At 48.7% G+C, this 19,383-nt stretch overlaps 2 protein-coding genes across 5 annotated transcripts in view; both read right to left on the bottom strand.

Moving 5' to 3' along the window:
• The window catches only part of LOC144153083 (cytochrome b5 reductase 4), a 221,097-nt gene extending 219,786 nt beyond the window's left edge, over nucleotides 1–1,311 (bottom strand). Inside the window, exon 1 of the mRNA XM_077684733.1 lies at nucleotides 1,297–1,311. The gene's annotated coding sequence lies outside the window, so the exon portion shown is untranslated. The remainder of the gene's footprint in view (nucleotides 1–1,296) is intronic.
• A 5,033-nt stretch (nucleotides 1,312–6,344) lies between these two features.
• Nucleotides 6,345–19,383, bottom strand: part of LOC144152228 (uncharacterized) — a 67,324-nt gene continuing 54,285 nt past the window's right edge. For all 4 annotated transcript variants that reach the window (XM_077683462.1, XM_077683463.1, XM_077683461.1 and 1 more), the window contains exons 5-6: nucleotides 10,817–11,159; nucleotides 6,345–10,528 (exon numbers count right to left, since the gene is read on the bottom strand). In XM_077683462.1, coding sequence (XP_077539588.1) covers nucleotides 10,224–10,528; nucleotides 10,817–11,159 — 648 coding nt within the window. In that variant the 3' untranslated portion in view covers nucleotides 6,345–10,223. The remainder of the gene's footprint in view (nucleotides 10,529–10,816; nucleotides 11,160–19,383) is intronic.

The following is a 19,383-nucleotide window of genomic DNA, read 5'->3' on the forward strand; positions in this document are numbered from 1 at the left end:
AGAAACGGCTCAAACCATTTCTAAAAAAACGCTATTTCTCATAACGTTTTCTTCACAAAAAACAGTTTTGACCCTTGTAAGACGTGTTCTTCTACGTTAAAGGCTTCTAAAATATGAGTGAATTTCTCTTTTTGGTCATGATGACCATCATGCCTAACACATTTAATGCCTTCGCGTTTTCGTGTGTACCACGGCCCGCTTAATTAATGTCATTCGTTATCTTAAGGCCTTAAACACTTAATGTCATTTTTCGTGTACGTGTGGCACGGGTATGAGTCTAATGAGCGTAACTAGTTGATGCCAACAGAAGCAACTCCAAGTTGAAAAAGCTTTATTTAGTCGCAGCTCAACTCATAAAATTTTGATGATTTTTTTCCCCCAGCAATAAGGCAATTAGCGAATGGCTAAAGCAGAAACGTATAGGATATCGACCCACGCTGGAGGCGAATGTTACAAGCGGTGAGAACGGTGTGCCATCACTGGGTGACTCAAGGGTGCAACAGCTTTTCAAGACAAAAGAATTATGAACAAATTGTGCAAGCCAGTTGCTCAAAACACTGAAGCTTTAGGTGAGCTCATGTTACCCAGTCCCAGTCAGTTCGATCCCCTGAAGCAACAGCGAAATCTGTGGCTGCACGTTGACGCAGCGAAATAGAGTTAAGATGCAGTGAAAAGTTTTCCTAGCTCTGATTAGCAATTCGAAACTTCCAATTAGTGCACAATAACATTGACTATCTTTTGACTAGAATAAAGCAGTATGGTGTCATCTTGGCAAGCCATTAAAAAGCCAGCCAATTTTCAACCTGACAAAGCTGCTGCTCTCCATGTTTCTACTGCAATGCCGGCACCTTGTTCGGGCAAGTTCTATCATTCGGCTACTGGTTCATGCGAAAGAATGATAGGTCACTGACGCATGCATTCCGTGATTGGAATAAAGAAGCATCAATTAATTGCCGAGTTACAATAACAAAATATGCGCCCTTTCTATACTTCCCCACTCCTTCCTGCATCATCACTGAATGCCCGGGAAGGTGTAAGCATCCTTCTTTTTTTATTAAATTTATAACATCATCACAGTCTTTTTTTTTCTTTTTTGTTCACGCTATCTTGCTATTCCCGCTATTTAACCCAAAGCAAAACTGTTTCATTGTTCTGGAAGCACAGTTTCTGGACGATGCATGTGGTCTCAGCAGTTCAATGCTACGCATTAGCTTCAGAAAGCTCTAACTGCTATAAATTCTTCTGATCATATTGCTCTTTACTACTGCACGCAATGCATGAACAAACGACACTTACCAAGTTAGTTGATAAGAGACCCTGGAAAGAAGGAAGGAAACAAAAAAAAAACCATTGTCGTTAAATACTGTCATTCAGCTCGCAGGAGCACACACACACACTGTAAACAGTGCATACAATAGCGACAAACACATAAAACATTTCACGAAACACTTTGCATTAGCCTCAACGATACATACACTTCCATGCATATTAATGTGTAAAATGTAGCTTCTTTCAATGCTAGAGGTGCGCCGGCAAGAGCTTCTCGACCACGCAACTCTCTCTTTTTTTTTTTTTTTTCCAGAATTGCACTGATACGTTATTTTCTTGTGAAGGGGTACGCTCACAGGGGAGTCAAAACAAATAAAAAAGCTTTTCAAAGGCTAGTCATGCAAGTGAGATCATTTAGCTGCCACACTCGTAGAGTTTCTAGGTAGAGAGAAATTCTATGGGTAAACTTGCTACAGTGCAATAGACACTCGATCTGACACATGCAGGCATGCTCGTGGTCACTACACCGTGCTCGTGGTGTAGATGAACGAAGTGTGAAGATCGCATCCCGCTCCGGAGGTTCCCGAAGAGCACCAGACGCGGTTTGCAAGTAATTCAGTTTGCTCTAATGTTTGCAGATCAGCACACAAGACCGCATGTTTCTAAACACGCTCATGTAAGCGTATTTATCTTGCCTGACCCGCTCACCAACATGCACGTGTTACATAAAACGGATGATCACTATCATTTCCTCTTTTCAAAAAGAAGCCGTTCATACGCTGAGAGCGACCGCACAGGAAATGTAGCTGAACTGTTGTGGTAAGCCGTTCTGCGCTTACTTATTTCTATTTAACTTCTGTACTCCTTCGTTCATTCATTCGTCGCATGTGTCAACTCGCAAACCTTTCCCCACAACCGAAACATGAACGCCCTCGCACGCATCTCGTAACCGTACGGACGGCGGTAAATGCAACAAGGGGGCATACGGCATAAACAGTCGAAAAACATACTCAGCCTTCAGTGAAAATCGGAGAGGGCTGTACACAAGCCCTGTACGGAGACGACGCTCAAGCGAAGCGAGAAACCCGCACTCTCTCGTTCGCTCAGCTGCAAGCCGAACAGCAACAACACCGCTCACAAGAGACGCGCCATTTTGGTTGCCCTTGCGGGAATAATCGCAGCTGATGCAACGGTGGCTCCATCTCCCGAAGCTCTCAAGAGACGTGCTAAGCAGAAGCAGGAGAGTCTTTGCGCGCCACTTTTAATTCGAGTTCGTTGCACCGCTTGTCACTTGTGAAACGGGCGCAAATTGAAGGTTCCGTCCCGTGCTTCCTTTTATTTGGAGCTTAGCGTTTGAGCGAGTATGGTCGGAGTCTTTTTTCCCTTCATGTTAAAAGCAAATTAGAAGTGTTTTATTTCGTTTTTACGAATTATTTCAGCCTAGCCGATCACGGCGTAAATTTGTATTCGCTAGCTTTCCCAATCCTCTCTCTCCTTTTTTATGTGTGCGGTGTAATAAATGAAACTATAAGATTTCAAAGCGCGTATTTCCATATCCTTTCCCTTTCTACGTTGCTCGATACACGGCCGGACTCAACTCTCCTCCTCGCGCGCGGGAGGAGGAGAGTCGAATCCGGCCGTGCTTGATATAAACATGTGTTTATCCTGGTTCGCCCAATCTTACAGCTGCTATTGTTATTATTAATATAATTATTATTATTATTATTATTAGTAGTAGTAGTAGTAGTAGTAGTAGTAGTAGTAGTAGTAGCATTGATTGATTGATTGATTGATTGATTGATTGATTGATTGATTGATTGATTGATTGATTGTGTACACGTTGGCTGCCACCAGGCATGCGCGTTAATAGACAATAGATTGATCGGTTTGAATTTTTTTCGCGCCTGGATTTTTGGTCAACTGCCATGTCGCTGTGGAGACATTGCCACATTTTTGGTTGTGGTCATGCCTATCTGTGCTTCTAAGAATCTACTAACTTTCTCAACAGCCTGAGTGGTATACGTTGTGACACATGTTCACTGTCTTTACTGTTCGCCATTCAGGATTCATTAATACTTTTTTTTCGTCACGCTACTCGATCCAGACCTTTCCTCTCACCAGCCTGAGCAGTCAAGTGCATAGTGCGTGGACAGTACGTATGTACGTCCATCTGATTTGTTAATTAACTCTCATAGCTGTTCTAGGTTCTGGTGTGTTTTCTGCAAGCGCATTGTTTTCTGTGCACATGTACAAAGGCCACATGCTGGCTGTTCCTAGAAACGCGAATGGATACTTTATTGGTACTTTGCGGCGGTGCCCGTTAGTACTTGACCAGCCCACCTGGACAGCAACTTTTGAAACCCGTTCCGCTTGCCCGCCATCGCCAGCGTCTTCCCATTCAATCCTGTGGGTACACTCCCCTCTCAAGGCGGCTCGTACTGCACAACACCAGCTGGTGTTGACTGCACGCGCAGCAGCGGCCTTTGGCGCTGTTCTTTCCCTTCGCCACGCGGCGCGCGCTGCGTCGCCCTTTTTCAGATCCCTCCTCCAACACCCCTCCCGCGCTGCGGTGGGCGATACTCGAGTCCCGCCTCGCGCACCCATTTTCTATGCGATTCGGTGGAACTCGCAACATTTTTTCGAACCTCCTGCGTTTTATGAAACAGATAATAAGGCTTTCGCCCTAATTAACACGATTCGGTTATATCAGTGCCTTTTGAAGCATCCGTTGCAGATTTACGCGCTCCCTGTCAAAAGCTCAGATGCCGCGCGCGGTACGCCATTCGTAGAACACCCACGGCAACATCACTGAGGAATGCGTAAGCATCGTTTTCCCAGTTCTCTATAGCAGCAACCGTATAACGCCCTGCATCTGCGCAAAAATGCACATTTGTTAAAGTTACCGCTTTTGATAATAGTTTCGCGAAGCCCTCGTTCAGTTGCTGCTTTCCCAGTTCGCAGAAAGGCATAAATTGTGCTTATTAGAGAGGCGCTTAGACGGACAACAAACTGTCAATTTCGAGTACCTGAGTTAACTAATGCAGACCATTGGCAGCTCATTTATCGTTGCTGTTTAGGTTGTTGATGAAAGCTCGATAATGGGAAGTGTGGAGCGCAGCCGGGCCCGGGGAACGCTTCGCGTTTTTTATCATTTTCTTGGTAGGCGCAGATGGGCCTGGTTATAAACTGGCCGAGAGATATTCTCAGCCATGGAAACGCCGTCAACTGCGCCCTGTGGTCGCCTTGCGGTGAGAGCCCCTGGGCCGATAATCCGTAGTGCGATGTCCGGAAGTTTAGTAGGCCTACGGACATATGACAAGCGTTGAGACTTCAACCTTCGCCAAGGCGTCTGAATTTTCGTATCGCGAGAGATTTCTCACTGCTTTACAGATGCACGAACTTTGACAAGTTTACAGTTATTTCCAATAGTGTAAACACAAAACAAAGCGTCATAACGAACGAAAGTGTGACGAGCGGTGCCAACCACTGAAATAATGACAAGAGGGGTGTCTATTAGGCAGCTACGTCATCATCATCATCATCACCAGCCTATCTACGCCCACTGCAGGGCAAAGGCCTCTCCCATTACTCTCCAATTACCTCAGTCCTGTGCCAACTGTGACCAATTTATCCCCGCAAACTTCTTGATCTCATCTGCCCATCTAACTTTCTGCCGCCCCCTGCAACGCTTGCCTTCTCTAGGGATCCACTCTTACCCTTAACGACCAGCGGTTATCTTGCCTTCGCATTACATGCCCTGCCCACGTCCATTTCTTCTTCTTAATTTATACTAATATGTCTTTAACACCAGTTTGCTCCCTGACCCACTCCGCTCTCTTCTTGTCCCTTAGGCAGCTACGTAGTAGGCTTAAATTTCCTGTCCAGATGGTCGGGGCTTGGTCCGCGTTAATATTCGCCCAAAGAGGCGATATTCCTATCATCCCCCAGCCTTGCGATAAATCCTAAAGCTGGCCATACGCCTGCCACAAGTGTCTTGCGGGGAAGACCATCGCCGCTACCACCGGCACGTTTTTCGGGGCAGAAAGTGCGCAAGTTGTGTTAGAAATGTATTTAGCGTTTTATTGTGGGTAATATACGGCAGTTTCTCGCATCTGTGCCGGTTGAAACAAGGTTTAACTTGATGTCCTACCTGGAATGTCTTCTTGAACGTCCAAATTTCGAAGTTCTTCGAAATTATAGCAGTTTCCGAGAAGCGGCTCTCCCATCTTCCGTTTCGCTCTAAATAAATGTTGCTTCCTCCTCCGCCAAGAATAGCACTACTCGATTAGAACGTTCCCGAATCAAATATCGTATTATTCGCGTCGATGCCAGAAACTTTTTTATATATATATATTACCACTGGCCTACTGTTTTTCACCGACACAAACACACACAAAAACCGCAATAAAACTTCTGGTTTTGCAATCCGGAGCTACGAATTCGCTTCGAGGCGTGCCGTAGTGGAAGGTTACGGCTTCTGGCAATTTTGAGCTTGCGGAGAAGCGTCATACAGCCCAGCTTTCGCTCTCCGTCTCTCTTTTCGCCGCCATTAGAAAAACGCCTCCAGAGCAGGGGTTGAACCCGTGTTTTAGTGCACAATCTAGCGCCTTAGCCACTGAGATACCGACCAAGGTGGGTCCAACAAAAAAACACGGGTGTACGATTCAAAGCAGCACACAAACCTGCTTCGTCAGCACTTATGGCTGTTAAACCCACGTACTTAGAGTATCAATAGGGAACATTTTCAAACAGGGAACATATTCAAAGCTATGACAGTCTCCAACATTGTGGCACACGGTCCACGGATGTACGTTATTCCAGGGTAGAAATAAGAGCTCAAATTGCTACATCGTCAAAGACCCCCAAATTAGGGTCTAAATGTGTTCAATTTCACGTCTGAATAAGAAATGCCACGGGCAAGGTTCACTCTGTTTGGGAACAGATGCATATTTCTATTTTCAGCTCTTTCATTTCCCACCCATGTTTGCCGCCATTTGTATTAGCAAATTTGTTGGGCTACAAAACAGCTGTCCCAGTAGGGGGTCTGTTTCATTTCAAAGTGAAGCAGGCGATCCTGAAGTTCACGAGCCAAACTTTAATACGCCAAACGAAAACACAGAGGAAACAGTAAGGCACAAACACTCTGGTGTGAACAAGAAGAGTACAATCTGCTACCCGTTTCTTTCGTGCTTTGAAGAACATAAAAAAAAGCCTCGTTTGACAATTTCAATTTGGTACAAACGTACGTCTGCGTGTTAGTTTAAAAAAAAAAACACTCCGAACGAAAGCATGCCGAAACAGATAAAAAAAATATACAAGAAACTCAACAGCACGCGATGCTCGTTCACACAACTATGGCGAGCATAAAAGGCACCTAGATGTAACATCAGCGCTAACGCAATACAAAATGATTAATGAGCTGATTTAGCTCACGGAGCCCAGCCACATGAAACAATAGACAGCACAATGACGAAAAAAAAAATTCAACCTCAACACGCAAACTTTACACTCTCTGACTTTCTATTTTTAATTTCTAATCTTTTTTTCATTTTTCTGTTTTTCAATTATTTTTTTTTTCACAAACCGAAAGCACGAGCAAAGAAGCGTTCAGCCCCCGCGCATCCAAGGGTGGTGCTAATTGCGGCAAGACGCTGCATCCGATAAGAGATGAAAAAGCTCTTGCCTAACACTGAAAGTTCCGCAGTCGGCTGCTTGCCCAAAAAATAATCAAGGTAACTCCTTGCGCAGCTGAGGAAGCGAGAGATCAGATAACAGTTGACGCTAAGCCAAACCGGTTCGTGTAATCGCTGGCCACAATAAACCGCACAGGTGGCTCCCGTAAAGGAGATAAGAAAACAGCCGCTGTAGAGTGACCTATTAGGTTTGTCTTGAGCTCGCTGACTGCTTGGCATATTGGGAGCCTACACGATGAGAGGTATATTGCGAAACTGCCAATGCTCCATGAACGTCCAAAGCGTGTGCAACGCTGGACGATTGCTACTGCTTGTCTATCTTTCCCTGCTCATTTACTACGGAGGGAAGCACCATGCAGAGTTTAGTGGTGCCACAAGAAACGAGCAAATGGACGTATGCAAGGAAAAAAACTGGTCCGTATTACCTGTCACCCTTTGAGAATTTTCTCCCGTCTCCTCATCTGCTTTATTGTCCCAGTTTACGCAATGCTTTCGGGTGGACAGCATATGCACAACAGATAAAGCAGTACTAGCGCACAAAAAGTGCGAAAGATAACGGCAGAACAAGCATTGCGCTTGTGGTGGTGACACTTAAAACACGTGACAGCTGCGTCTTCCCAACTGTGTTATGCCCCATTACACCATAAACAAGCATTCCACAGTACATTCGCTGCTGCTCGTTGCATTATGCGCAGTGTGTTTGGTCTCGTTCATAGTGTACGACCGCAAATCAGTCGTTTGAAGTCCCCATAACCCGAACTAAGATTGTCTAAACCTCCGAAAATTGTTGGCGCTGCTCCTGCGAGGTCGTTGGCCCCATAGCAATATCTGAAGTTCGGGCTATTCATAGTTTGCAAAGGGATTTTTTTTCCCCTCAATGCCGCGCAAGGAGTCTGGTCTTTCTACTTGCAGCCTTTTTTTTTTTAATATTTTACGTGAAGCTTTACAACGTAAGCTTCTGCTGCACATTTTCTATGTGTTTTTTTTTTTGCTCATATCTTTCATACAACCAGTCTTGCGCAATTATTCTCGATCATTCAAGACGACTAAAACACAAAAAGCATGAAAACGATTAACGCAGAGATCAGAAGAGAGAACACAAAATGAAACACGGCGGCACTGCGTCAAACAGCGTTACCATGAACAAGCGGATACTAGCAGCGTGAACTCTTTACAAAGGCCATCACAGAAGCGGTTTGACAAGAATCCGATTCTTTGGCGTTAATCACAGCTCTTCCCATACAACAAGGTAGCTTAAGGTCCTTCAAGAGCTCAGGGAAAGAGTGTCGAAAAAACAAGAAATAAGGCAACTCGTGACGACCAGCGACTGAATTCGTCCATTCAAACACGGCGAACAAAGTCGAACTTGTGTAAATTGAGCACTGCCCCGATGTGTTGAACGAGTACGTACAATATCGAGTATTTTGTTCAAGCACAATAAATTGAGCATGATGTTCAGGCCAACACTCGATTCAGCACATAAATTTTGCACATTGTTATACAGAAAGAATGCACATAATTTGCACATTTTTTAAACAGGAGGAACTTGTCTAAATGAGGATAGAGTAACAATAGGAACGTTAAAATAACTAGCCACGATTGTCACGTAGTTTGTACTCTGCGGGAAGATGCAACTGCACCTATCTTTGGTATGCGGGAATACAGTATTCGTTGCATAGAACTGGCATGTTGCCTTTGCCTTTTTGTGACGGCATCTCTGCCATTCACAGATAAGCTAATTCAGCCTGAAGGCCCACTTGTGCTAGTGTGACGCGCCTTAATGTGAAAAGTTAATCTCCCAAACATGGTAGCCCAAAATACGGAAATATTGAAGCTACAGGGCTTACCACACGAACAACATATGCGTGATAAATCTTTCGTCGGTAAGGGTAACAATTGCATCCGGCAAACGCCTCGCTTCAAAAGGGCCGAAAAGCATGTCGCCGCCAGACGACTGCGACTGGCTGCAACGTTTAAAGCTGGGTCTGCGCAGGCTTGCACAAACGCTTAACCTACGCGTGTTATTGGACCGCCAAGACTTCGGACAAACATGATCGATAACATTATCAATTTTCCGGTGACAATTCAGTTTTTAGCCCCGTTTGGCGAAAAATGTCATTGGAACCGAAAACCGCTGCTGCTAAATTGCACAGCGAAAGAATGAACAGATCTCAAATTTAATTGATTTCGTTTCTAAAGGGACCAATTATGCGATACCAGCACTTTTGACATGAACGGTCTACCCGACTTTTGAGTTTAACAGAGAACCGGAACCATAAGGCACGTGATGAATATCAGTGATATCTCCGAATAATCTTTGGCGAAAACCCCTACCTTTGGAGAAAACATCACCGTGAAGGAAATGAACATCGCAACTAACATGAGTACATACATTGCCATTCTACAGTGAATGTTTTTGATTGGCACTTTGCACATGAGGCACAACGACAGCTTTAAAAGCTTAAACAGCAGGTGCTCAAGAACAACACACCTGCATGCAGTAGGACGACTTAACAGCGCATCGTTAAACTATTTCGTAACATCTGAAAACGCTAGATTGCTTGCATGCATGTGTACTGTCAGGCGAAGTCCTAAGTTGACCTTTGCATACTGCACCTGAACCATAAGTGCACCCAAAACAAACTGATGTATGCACTACAGTGCCACGGAGCGTATGTAAATGGCACGGGCCAAGAGACGGCAGTTTTCTAGGTTGCATTTAGGGCAACAGGAAACGAAAGCCGCTCATGTGCAAATTTTTAAGCTGTATAGAGAGCGGCACGTTAAAAAATGAAAACCCTCCGGTGGTGCTACTGTGACATTCACCGTGATACTTAAATGCTACCCTGCAAGCGCCGTGAAATATGAACCCTCCGAGCAACCTTAAACCGCCGTTGTGGCCCGTGTTGAATTAACCCTTTTTTGTAAGAAAAAAAAAAAACACTGCGACAACAAACTCAGAGCACGTTCACTTTTTCGCAAAACAGCAGTATTCTGACAAGAATTACTGCCTTGCGTGCGAACAAAAAAAAAAAGGGAAACAGTCCGCGGTGGAGAGCAAGGTATTAGTTCTGCAGGACCCCGTCCCCAAAAGCCACATACGGCTTTCCACGGCGTGCACACCGCGCGTATACCGCACACAGCCGCTTCGTCCCTGCCGCATAGCACCGTCGACTTTTCTTCCTCGCAGACTGGTCCCGCAAACGTCCAGTTCCAGTATCTCCCTACGTCCCCAACGGATGACACAAGGGATGCTCCCTTTCATGACGTCAGGCTCATGAGATTGGAGGCCCTCTGCTCGGCCGACTGGGCAGCCACGACCGGGTCCAGGGCGGTCAGGGTCGACGCGGCGTAGTGTCCGTTGGCCTGCTGCCGGATGGCGTTTCCGGCCCCGTAGGCCATCAGCGAGGACAGCGCCATCACGGCGGGAACGCGGCCAGCAGCACCGCTGCCGGGGTGACTAGAGGGGGCCATGGTCGTCAGCGAGGCCTGGCTGAAGTTGAACGGCAGTCCGAGGCTGATGTGCGGCAGCGGGCCGTTCTTGCTCAGCAGGCTGCTCATCTCGGCTGCGCAGGGAATGGCGGGAAAAAAGTAAATACAAAAGAAAGATAATCACCCGGGCATGCCAAGATGCTGTCGAGGAGGATTTGTCGCTAGGCAAGCATGCATAACATTACAAAGGGAATCCGGTGGATGGTAATAAAGTTATGGCAAAGACCATACTTGTCCTTTTGACCAGGACCTTAAAAAGACGATTCGAGGGGAAAATGCACTTGGTTGCACTGCAAATTAACCTGTGGAAATTACTTCTCAGCAGAGCTTCCTCGAGTCCCTGGGTTGGAAGTGCAGCTCACCCATAGCCGGTTCGGGAATCCTCGTAGAGCCCATCAGCTGCTGATGCTGCAAGTGCTGGTCATCATGATCTTGCTGCTGTTGCTGCTGATGCTGATGCGCTGCCTCAGCAGAGCCTACAGCCGAAACCAGGACTCCTCCGTGCGAAGACACTCCAGCCAGGGCGGCTGCGGCCGCGGCCATGGCGGCTGCAGAAGTGGCCGCCGAAGAAGCGGCCGCCGCGTCCATGCTCGCCTTCACGGCGGCAGCCCCGTTTGTGGCACCGCTTCCTCCGCTGGCTGCGGTCTTGGGCTTGCGCTTGCGCGTCTGGATGCTGTCCTTCTTCATGGCCAGGGGACGGTTAACCTGCAGGGCAACGGGTCAGAGCGTGAATTCAGGAGCTACAAGGTTAGCGAGATATCCCACTCCATGCTTAGCTACAAAAGACCACCCATTCCTGCAATACGCACTTGAAAGCAGCTTCCTTTTAATGAGGGCAGGTTTCCCCGGAATAGCAAGAACGTGAATCGTATGTAAGACAAAATGTAAATCGCTGTTCGTCTACGTCTCAGATTGCTTCCGTTTGAATTTGCGAACAAACAAACAAAGGGGCGAACGTGTTATCTAGTGAGTATATAAATCATTGAATAATAATTAAAATCTTTAGGTTCAGGAGACTAGCGAAGGGTTACCGTGCAGCTCAATGCAATCGACAAGGCTTATCGACGGCACACAGAGAGAGAGAGAGAGAGAGAGAGACAGACAGAGAGAGAGAGAGGGGGAGAGAGAGAGAGAGAGAGAGAGAGAGAGAGAGAGAGAGAGAGAGAGAGAGAGAGAGAGAGAGAGAGAGAGAGAGAGAGAGCAACTTTATTTAGTCGCCTGCAGAGCGGTTTCGGACGACCCTCTCACGAGAGGTTCATCCTAGCCGTGACGCAGCCTGGATGAAAGTATTTTTTTTTCTTCGCAAGTCGATTGATTGATTGTGTGGCTTAACGCGCCGAAGGTACACCTTGGCTGTGAAGTACGCCATAGTGGAGGGCTCCGCATTAATTTTGACCACCTGGAGATCATTAGCGTGCGCCGAGACATCGACACATGGGCGTTGTCGCCTTTCGCCTTCATCAAGAAAGTGGCCACCGCGGCCATGATCTAACCTAGAGCCACTAGCTTATTTAGTGGCTCTAATCTAACCCATGTCCATGGCCTCAGCAGCACAACGCGTACTAAGCCATCTTGGCGGGTTTTTTTCGTTTTCGTTGGCAGTCGACGACCCTAAAAGTAGGCAGATCCTCTTTCGGTTTGGAGCTAACCTCTTCGTTATTTTTCTCTCCCCCTCCACCCCCTCTCTCTCTCTAAAGATGTATGCTGCGTATTATTTTTCTGGATTCGGAGCTGAAACATTTTTGAGGGGCGCAAAAATGATTCTCAGAGAACTTGCTGCTTCATCGCTTCTAAAATGGCCGCCAGTTGTGCTGTACTAAGAACCCCGAGTACTATTTTAATTCCTCTCCGGCTGCGCTCTCGAAATATTGTTCAAGCCTTGCTATGCATAGAGGCAGTTTAAAAGGTGCGCTCAGTTCGTACAGAAAAATAAAACATACATCCACTGCCTGTTTATTAAACGGATTTCAGGCATTCGCGAATGCATAACGCCTTCGGCCAAGGCAATTTACTCAGTTCAAGAAAGACGTGCGGCTGGTGCAAGTCTCAAGTGTCTCCAAAAATATGTTTACGCCAGGCGCGCGGAGCTGACGAAAGACGGCGCTCGTTTTATTTTATTTTTTTTTTTCTCCCGCTCCTCTTTGCCAACAAGAGCAGAAGCATGCTGGTCACGCGACTGCGACGTGAGCCACGCCTGACCTCCGCTAGTCAAGGATGCCGGGCTGAAACTGAAGCATGCACTTGACCGGCCGCCTGCCCAGCGGAACTGCAGACGTCTTCCTTCGCGTCCTCTTTCCTTTTTCTTTCTTGCTTTACCAGCCGGCTCTTTCTCGCTGCTGATTTTTCTTGGAAAGCTAAGATCCCTGCGCGGCGCATACACGATCCGTGCCAATTTTTTTTTCTTTGCGGTCTTGACGTTTTCTATCCGACACCGCCCTGGTTCGGGGCCCTCCGCCGAGACCTCAACGACCCAGAGCACGCGGTTGGCCGTGATGTTGGAAGCGTGCACGTCCAGCTTCATCCGCTCCGTTTGTCGCACCGCAGAGTCCACGATGTTAAAAAATGTATGCACGGGCAGGAAGCTGGCTAGGAAATAGACAGGAGACTTCTTTTTAATTAGTCTCAGTTAACAATATCCAATCGTTGCAAAAGCGTGCAACTAGGATTGGCACTCGGTGCACCCCCGCTTTGAAAAAAAAAAACCGCGCATAGTTGAGGGGTACGAGTAAAGATGAGCTGATTTAAAGCGCCGACTTTTGGGCCAGTTGGCGTTGGCCGTATACACAGAGCTAAACACGTTATTGGTTACATTCGAAAAGCCCGAGCTTGCACGCGCTCACAAAACTAGCAACCTCCCACCAATAGTGCCGATGCGTTGAAACCACGGAAAGAAGTGCGAGAGCGGCCTCCTTATTTGAAAAACTAGCCTACGCACTCTCATGCATGCATGACGACCATGCTTTTATCAAATGATCGCGGAAATTTCGCCCTAACACAGCCGCAGTTCGCACCGGTGAACAAGCAGATGACTGCCCTGATAGTTGTCTACTATTGCTTGACAAAGTCTCTGCCGACGTATTTCTTCTCACACGAGAACGCAATTGTTCCCACACGAGCGCATAGTGTACGGTGTGTACGGTGTTCCTTCTTACACGCCAGCGTGGCTTTGCAGAACATGCTTTTTGGCTCAGAAGAAAGTCCGCTCAGCATGCCCGACGCAGAGAGGACAGGCCTGACATTCACGCGATTGACAATCTTTTCCGACGGTGCGAAGTGTACAGCAAATATAAAATTACAGCTGTTTCTTTATTTTTTTTTCTCTCGTAGCAACAACCACCGGACGTTCGTCGGCCGTCCGCCGTACGTCCATTCCGGCTCTAGCGGACGTCCGTATGACGTCCGTTTCAGGGCCGATGGACGTACCATGTACGCCCGTCGGACGTCCGAAATTGGCTGTATTTTGGATGTTCAGTAAAAAATTTCCAGAATCACATAACGACAAGCTAATGTTCTTACAACGAATAGTACAGTACACCGCGCAAGGCTAGCGCACTACTGGGCAGACGGCATACATGAATACAGTGAACTTGCTTCACATGTTTCGTTCTTATATATCCTTCCCCAAAAAGATCGCCGTTGGAGTTGGTGAAGTGCTTCAAAAAAATTTAAAACTTAGGCTTAATATTAAAAATATGCTGATGAAACTTGCATCCTACAAGCCAGGGTGCTGATGTACAAAATCTTTTTAATTAAAAAGCACAGTGGCTTTCTCGTTTTCGCTTTTATATCCTATTGACGCCATTATTTGATGCTTCATAGTAACTTTTTACGCCCGTTGGCGGATGTCATTCTGACTTGTACATCCGTTTCTGGATGTCCACTGTACGTCCGAAAATGTACGTCCAAACATGGACACACAGTGGCCGTCCAAACTGGGCCTTGGATGTTCGGCTGCATTTCGGACGTCCCACGGACGTCCGTGGTTGCTTGGGTTCCAGAGTCTTTTATAACTCTTGCAGCATAGTCTTTATGCTACTTTTTGCTGTACCCGCCGCGGTGGCTCAGTGGCTAAGGCGTTGCGCTGCTGAGCACGAGGTCGCGGGTTCGATTCCCGGCCGCGGCGGCCGCTTTTCTGATGGAGGCGAAAAGCGGCCGCCGCCCGTGTGTACGAGATTTCGGCGCACGTAAAGATCTTCAGGTGGTGAAAATTAATCCGGAGCCCTCCACTACGGCGCGCCTCATCGCCTGCGCTACGTCGGCGCGTTAAAACCCTACAAACAATCAATACTTTTTGCTGCGCACATTACAGAGGCCTGGGGAAACCGGTTGACTGCAGGCGCTCCGATTGCTCGTTACAAACTTTAATGCGTGGAATAGTGGCCCGACTTTTGCAAGGTGGCTCAAGAAAGCAGCTTCGAACGGCGCGAATGGTGGTGCGGCGTTGCCCAGACCTGAGCCCGGCGCACGAGGCGTCAACAGCGCGCATGAGAGACACGCGACGAAGGCCCTCGCGAAAGCCGAGCCAAGCAGATAGCCGTGGACAACGACGGGGCAGCAGCGGCTGCAGCGCGGCGGCGATATAAAATACCACGGCACACCCTTCTCGCGAAAGCTGGCCCCACTTATCTGCCCTATTAAGGCTCGTCATGGCCCCGCCCATTAGAAGGACCGGCTTCTGTGGGGCGCCCGGAGCGCTCCCACGCAGGCTGCAGCCATTCGGCGACGGGTCAACGCCGATGGTGCCCAGAGCACCCTGGCAGTAAATTCAGGAGGAAAGGATCGGTGGGCTTGTAAATCTATCCGAGCAATGACGGTAGGGAGGATGGCGTCCTTCGCTGGCCAGGGAGCCGTACTAGAGTACAACGAGAAGCAAAACCCCATGGTGCAGCCTGTTGGTCGACGCATCTCTGCAGGATGGTGTCCTTTAGTGGCAAGGACGCTATCCTTTTAGAAAGTGTGCGATGAGTAGCAAGACGAAACGTTGCAGCCCGCTGGTAACACCTCTCTGCAGGGTGATCTTGTGAGAATAAAACTAGATGTCCAATGCCCACTCATAAGCCATATTCGTGGGGTTATTGGCCCGGAACGTGCAGTTCCAGTCGGTCCAGAGGATCATGTGATCTGAAGAAAACGGTATGCGCCTGTGCATACCAATATACCGACAGGAACACACTGTCGCGTGGGCTACTGACTGGGAATGAATAAATACGCGAGCATTGTGCATGCTGGGTATGTAGTCCTGTTTGTTTACTTGCTTCCTTGCTCGCTTGCTCGGTAAGAATGGTGACTTTTTGCATGCATTGGTAGACTGTATCATGAGAAGAGTGACCGCCATTTTTTTTTTTTTTCAGAGGGCGGAAATGGTGGGAGCTAGAGGATACAAACACAAATTTTAAAGTTTTTAGCCTAGGTTAAAACTAGTCTTTTTCTTTCCTTCGTTTCTGTTGAGAAAATATTGCGGTTTAAAACTTATTTTCATTCAAATTCACTTTCAATGTTTTCAACGAGAGCTCAATGTTCCGCTAGGGGAAGTCGCTCCCGTTTTACACGTTGTTTCGGACTTAATTTAGTTCGAAGTGTTTCGGTGGCATCCGCGAATTGTTTTGCGCTGCGCTGATACTAGGGGGGGGGGGGGGGGGAGGGGGGGGGGGGGGGGGCTCCAAAGCAAGTGGGAAATACACTCCGTGCAAAGTTTCCTCCTTGTCGCGAAGAAAAAAACCCAGCCGATGTCTCATCGACGTTTCCTCAATGTCTACTTATGGCGGAAGGACGCAAAAGCGATTCCTAAACTTTGGACGCTAGCGATGGCGAGAGGTCGTGATCTGGGATATTTCAATGACGCAGCTGCCGGCTGTGGTTCGTTTGATTGTGCCGCCGCAAGTCAACTGCAAAACAGCGACGTTGGATGGTCACTGTACGAATATACAAACCGCACGAAGAAAGTCACAAATGCACGAAGCAAGTCAACAACGACAAAAATAAAACTTGCCAGCCTTTGCGCCACGTGAGCAGGATATATACTGATTCACTGCTGGAAGCGTTTGAAGAAAAGTTTGGGAAGATTTGTATTTTGAATTTGGTTTAAGGGATAGACACAAATTTATCCCTCCTCCTCCACTTCTTAGTCACCATGATCATCAACACGTCTTGAGAAGCGAGATCGCGATTCCTGTTGATACACACAGGCATGTCCTCCTCCTCCGAGCAGATAAAGGAGGAGGAGGAGATTGCACTCATCCGGAAATGGAGCCACTGTGGACGGGTGTGGAGAACCGCTCTTACTGCCAAGCGTGCAACTAACACGCAGCCCCTTTCCGTTAGCATGCCATCTCTCCATTGTCCTGCTCAGTGAGGGCGCGGGGAGAGAAATGAGCACAAAGCTTGCGCTCGCAGCCTTGGAACTACTCGTCCAATCGACCGCACCCAGTCTAGACTCGCCGCACGGCCACGCAAAGTAGAACATTCGACAATTGTCCCACGAGTCCTCATCACTTCTGCAAAGGGGCAGACGAACTGGTTCGCGACATCCGCGAACGCATTCCAGTAGCGAACATCGCAACGTGCTCAGCAAGAAGTAGCTGCAATAACAGAAGAAAGAAAGTGTACCTGCAGTCGACAGACTCATGATTAGGTTAACGGTGAACCTTCTATGTCGTAACGGGCCGATATTTTAGAGAGAAAGACGGGTAGCTCAAATGATCCTTGGAAGGAGTGGCATCGCCGGGTCGTGTTACCCCTTCCTTGGCGTTGTGCAGTGGGATCGATACCCGGGTTCAAGTTGAAGAACGGCAATATCCCATGAGGAGTACCACTCCGCCGAAGCGACGGACGTGAACGCGCGCGGGCCTTTTGAAAGAAGATGGCGGTTAATGCCTGGCATTGCCTACTTTTTCTCACATAGTTTTTTTTGTCATTGCTGTAATTTATAACCAGATTAAGCACGAAAAAATCATAGAAATTACTCGTGTTACGTTAAAAAAAAATTAGCAGTGGCTGGCTTAGGTCGGCTAAGGCAGGATATACGTTGCGTGAGCTCACGTTCAGCTGGTTATTATCAGCTTTCCTGGTTGTTTAGGATTAGCTTGATTATCATACTTACTGCTGCTTCAATGACACACGCACGATGTACGCATTATGTGACATGTATATTTATCAAGCGGCTCCGGCGCAGCCCAATCGACCCAGAGCTAAGCTGGTTCCACAGGCGCACGCCGCTGTTGCTGCGACGCACGAGCCATCGGTTGCACACCCGGCCACCCCTCGCATGATCATCAAGTGGACCGGGCGGCCACGTGCTGAACGGAGGTCGGCGAAGACGCTGGGCGCGTGGGGTGTGTGAGAGACGCCGGGCAGCGGTCAACGTTCTGTGCGCCATGTGACGTCACTGCTCTTCGCGCATGCGCAGCACGGCTCTCCAGGAGCCACGCGAAACTGTTCAACCTCGGCCAGTGTAGCTCACGCTACAATACTCGCATTAAGGAACTCTGCGCCGCGTGGGGGAACAGCCGATGCGGTGACGAGGTGCAGGGCGACTTCCGCTGCCGTTCGTATAAGTTGTACTCCGTGGTTGTAACCGAGTATAGCTTAGCGTTGCCAAGAACGCCTAGCGCCATGCTGCTGCTGAGAGCAAGCGGCGGCCGGTTTCGCGCGCCCATGGTTGGCACTGCCGCGGACACCCTATATGCGGCGGCCTTAGCACGGAGCATGCGGTTATGATCAAAATCTTGACGCCCGGGGTTATCGCAACGCGGAGCGAGTCGTCGGCGGTGAGAAGGGGGCCACGAGGAGGCCAGCGGTGTCCGCTGCCTGCATGAGTCGGCTGCCCCGGCGCCAAGGTTCGAGACTGCTGCGCAGATAACGTCACTCGTTTCGCCGGGCCCGTGTCAAATGAGCGCCTCCACAAGCCTGACGAAACTGAACTTCGAGCTCGTCTTTAATATTTTTACTTAACTTCGCGTCGCTCGAATACGCCCCTGGAGCGCAACAGCGCCTAGCCGACTTCCTGCCTGAGCAAAAAACCAGACGTGTCTAGCAATAGTTCCCACACGACTAAAAAAAAAATAGTGGGGTTAAATTTTAAGCACAGAAGCTACACATTGGCTATGAGGTGCGTCGTAGCGAATTGCTACGGATTTATTTGGACGGCCCGGGGATCTTTAATAAGCGCGGAAATCTCGACACACGGGCAATTTCGCTTTTTACCTCGGCTGAGCAAGAAGACCGAGCACGGCCGGGCCGTCCTGAGAAAGATCGGATGGCATATCGAACCACAGCAAGAGACGGAGGCGCTCCCCAAGGAGTGGCAAGAAGCAATCGAGACCAAACCCCTCCCCCGTAACATACAAGCGGGAAGGCACGACGAGAGGCGATCGGCGCGAGCCAAAGCTCTGGCCCGGCAGCTACAGAGGACCCTCGGGTACTCTACGTCGACGCTTCGCTCCCGAAACACGGCACGAAGGCAATGGCGGTAGTCACCATTATCGACAAGCTGGTCACCAGCGCGTCGGTGCGCACGACAGACCCGGCCGAAGCAGAAGAGGTGGCCGTGGCCCTCGCCCTGGCTACGCCGGAGGCGAAGACCGCTGTAACCAACTCCAAGACGGCATACGCGCGCTACCGGAGGGGGAGAGTCTCTCCCGCGGCACTAGCCATCTAAACAAACGAAGACCACCGGGACGAGCGATCAAGCTCGTGTGGGTCCCGGCTCACTCGCAGGTGGAAGGCAACCTCCTCGCCGACCACCACGCCCGAGAAATGTCAAACCGGGCCGAGGACGAGCTAATGCACCCCGCCACGAGCTACAAAGACATAGTCCAGATGTACAGAAACGAGCGATGTAAGCTTCCCGGCGATCGGGTCGCTAGCGCATCCCGTGCTCCTGAACAAGATGTACCCGGCCGAGCACGACAGCGCACATCATAGGGGAGTG

The sequence above is a fragment of the Haemaphysalis longicornis genome, unplaced genomic scaffold (genome assembly GCF_048455015.1).
Source record: "Haemaphysalis longicornis isolate Haplotype H1 unplaced genomic scaffold, Haemaphysalis longicornis Haplotype H1 scaffold_9, whole genome shotgun sequence".
Lineage (NCBI taxonomy): Eukaryota > Metazoa > Arthropoda > Arachnida > Ixodida > Ixodidae > Haemaphysalis > Haemaphysalis longicornis.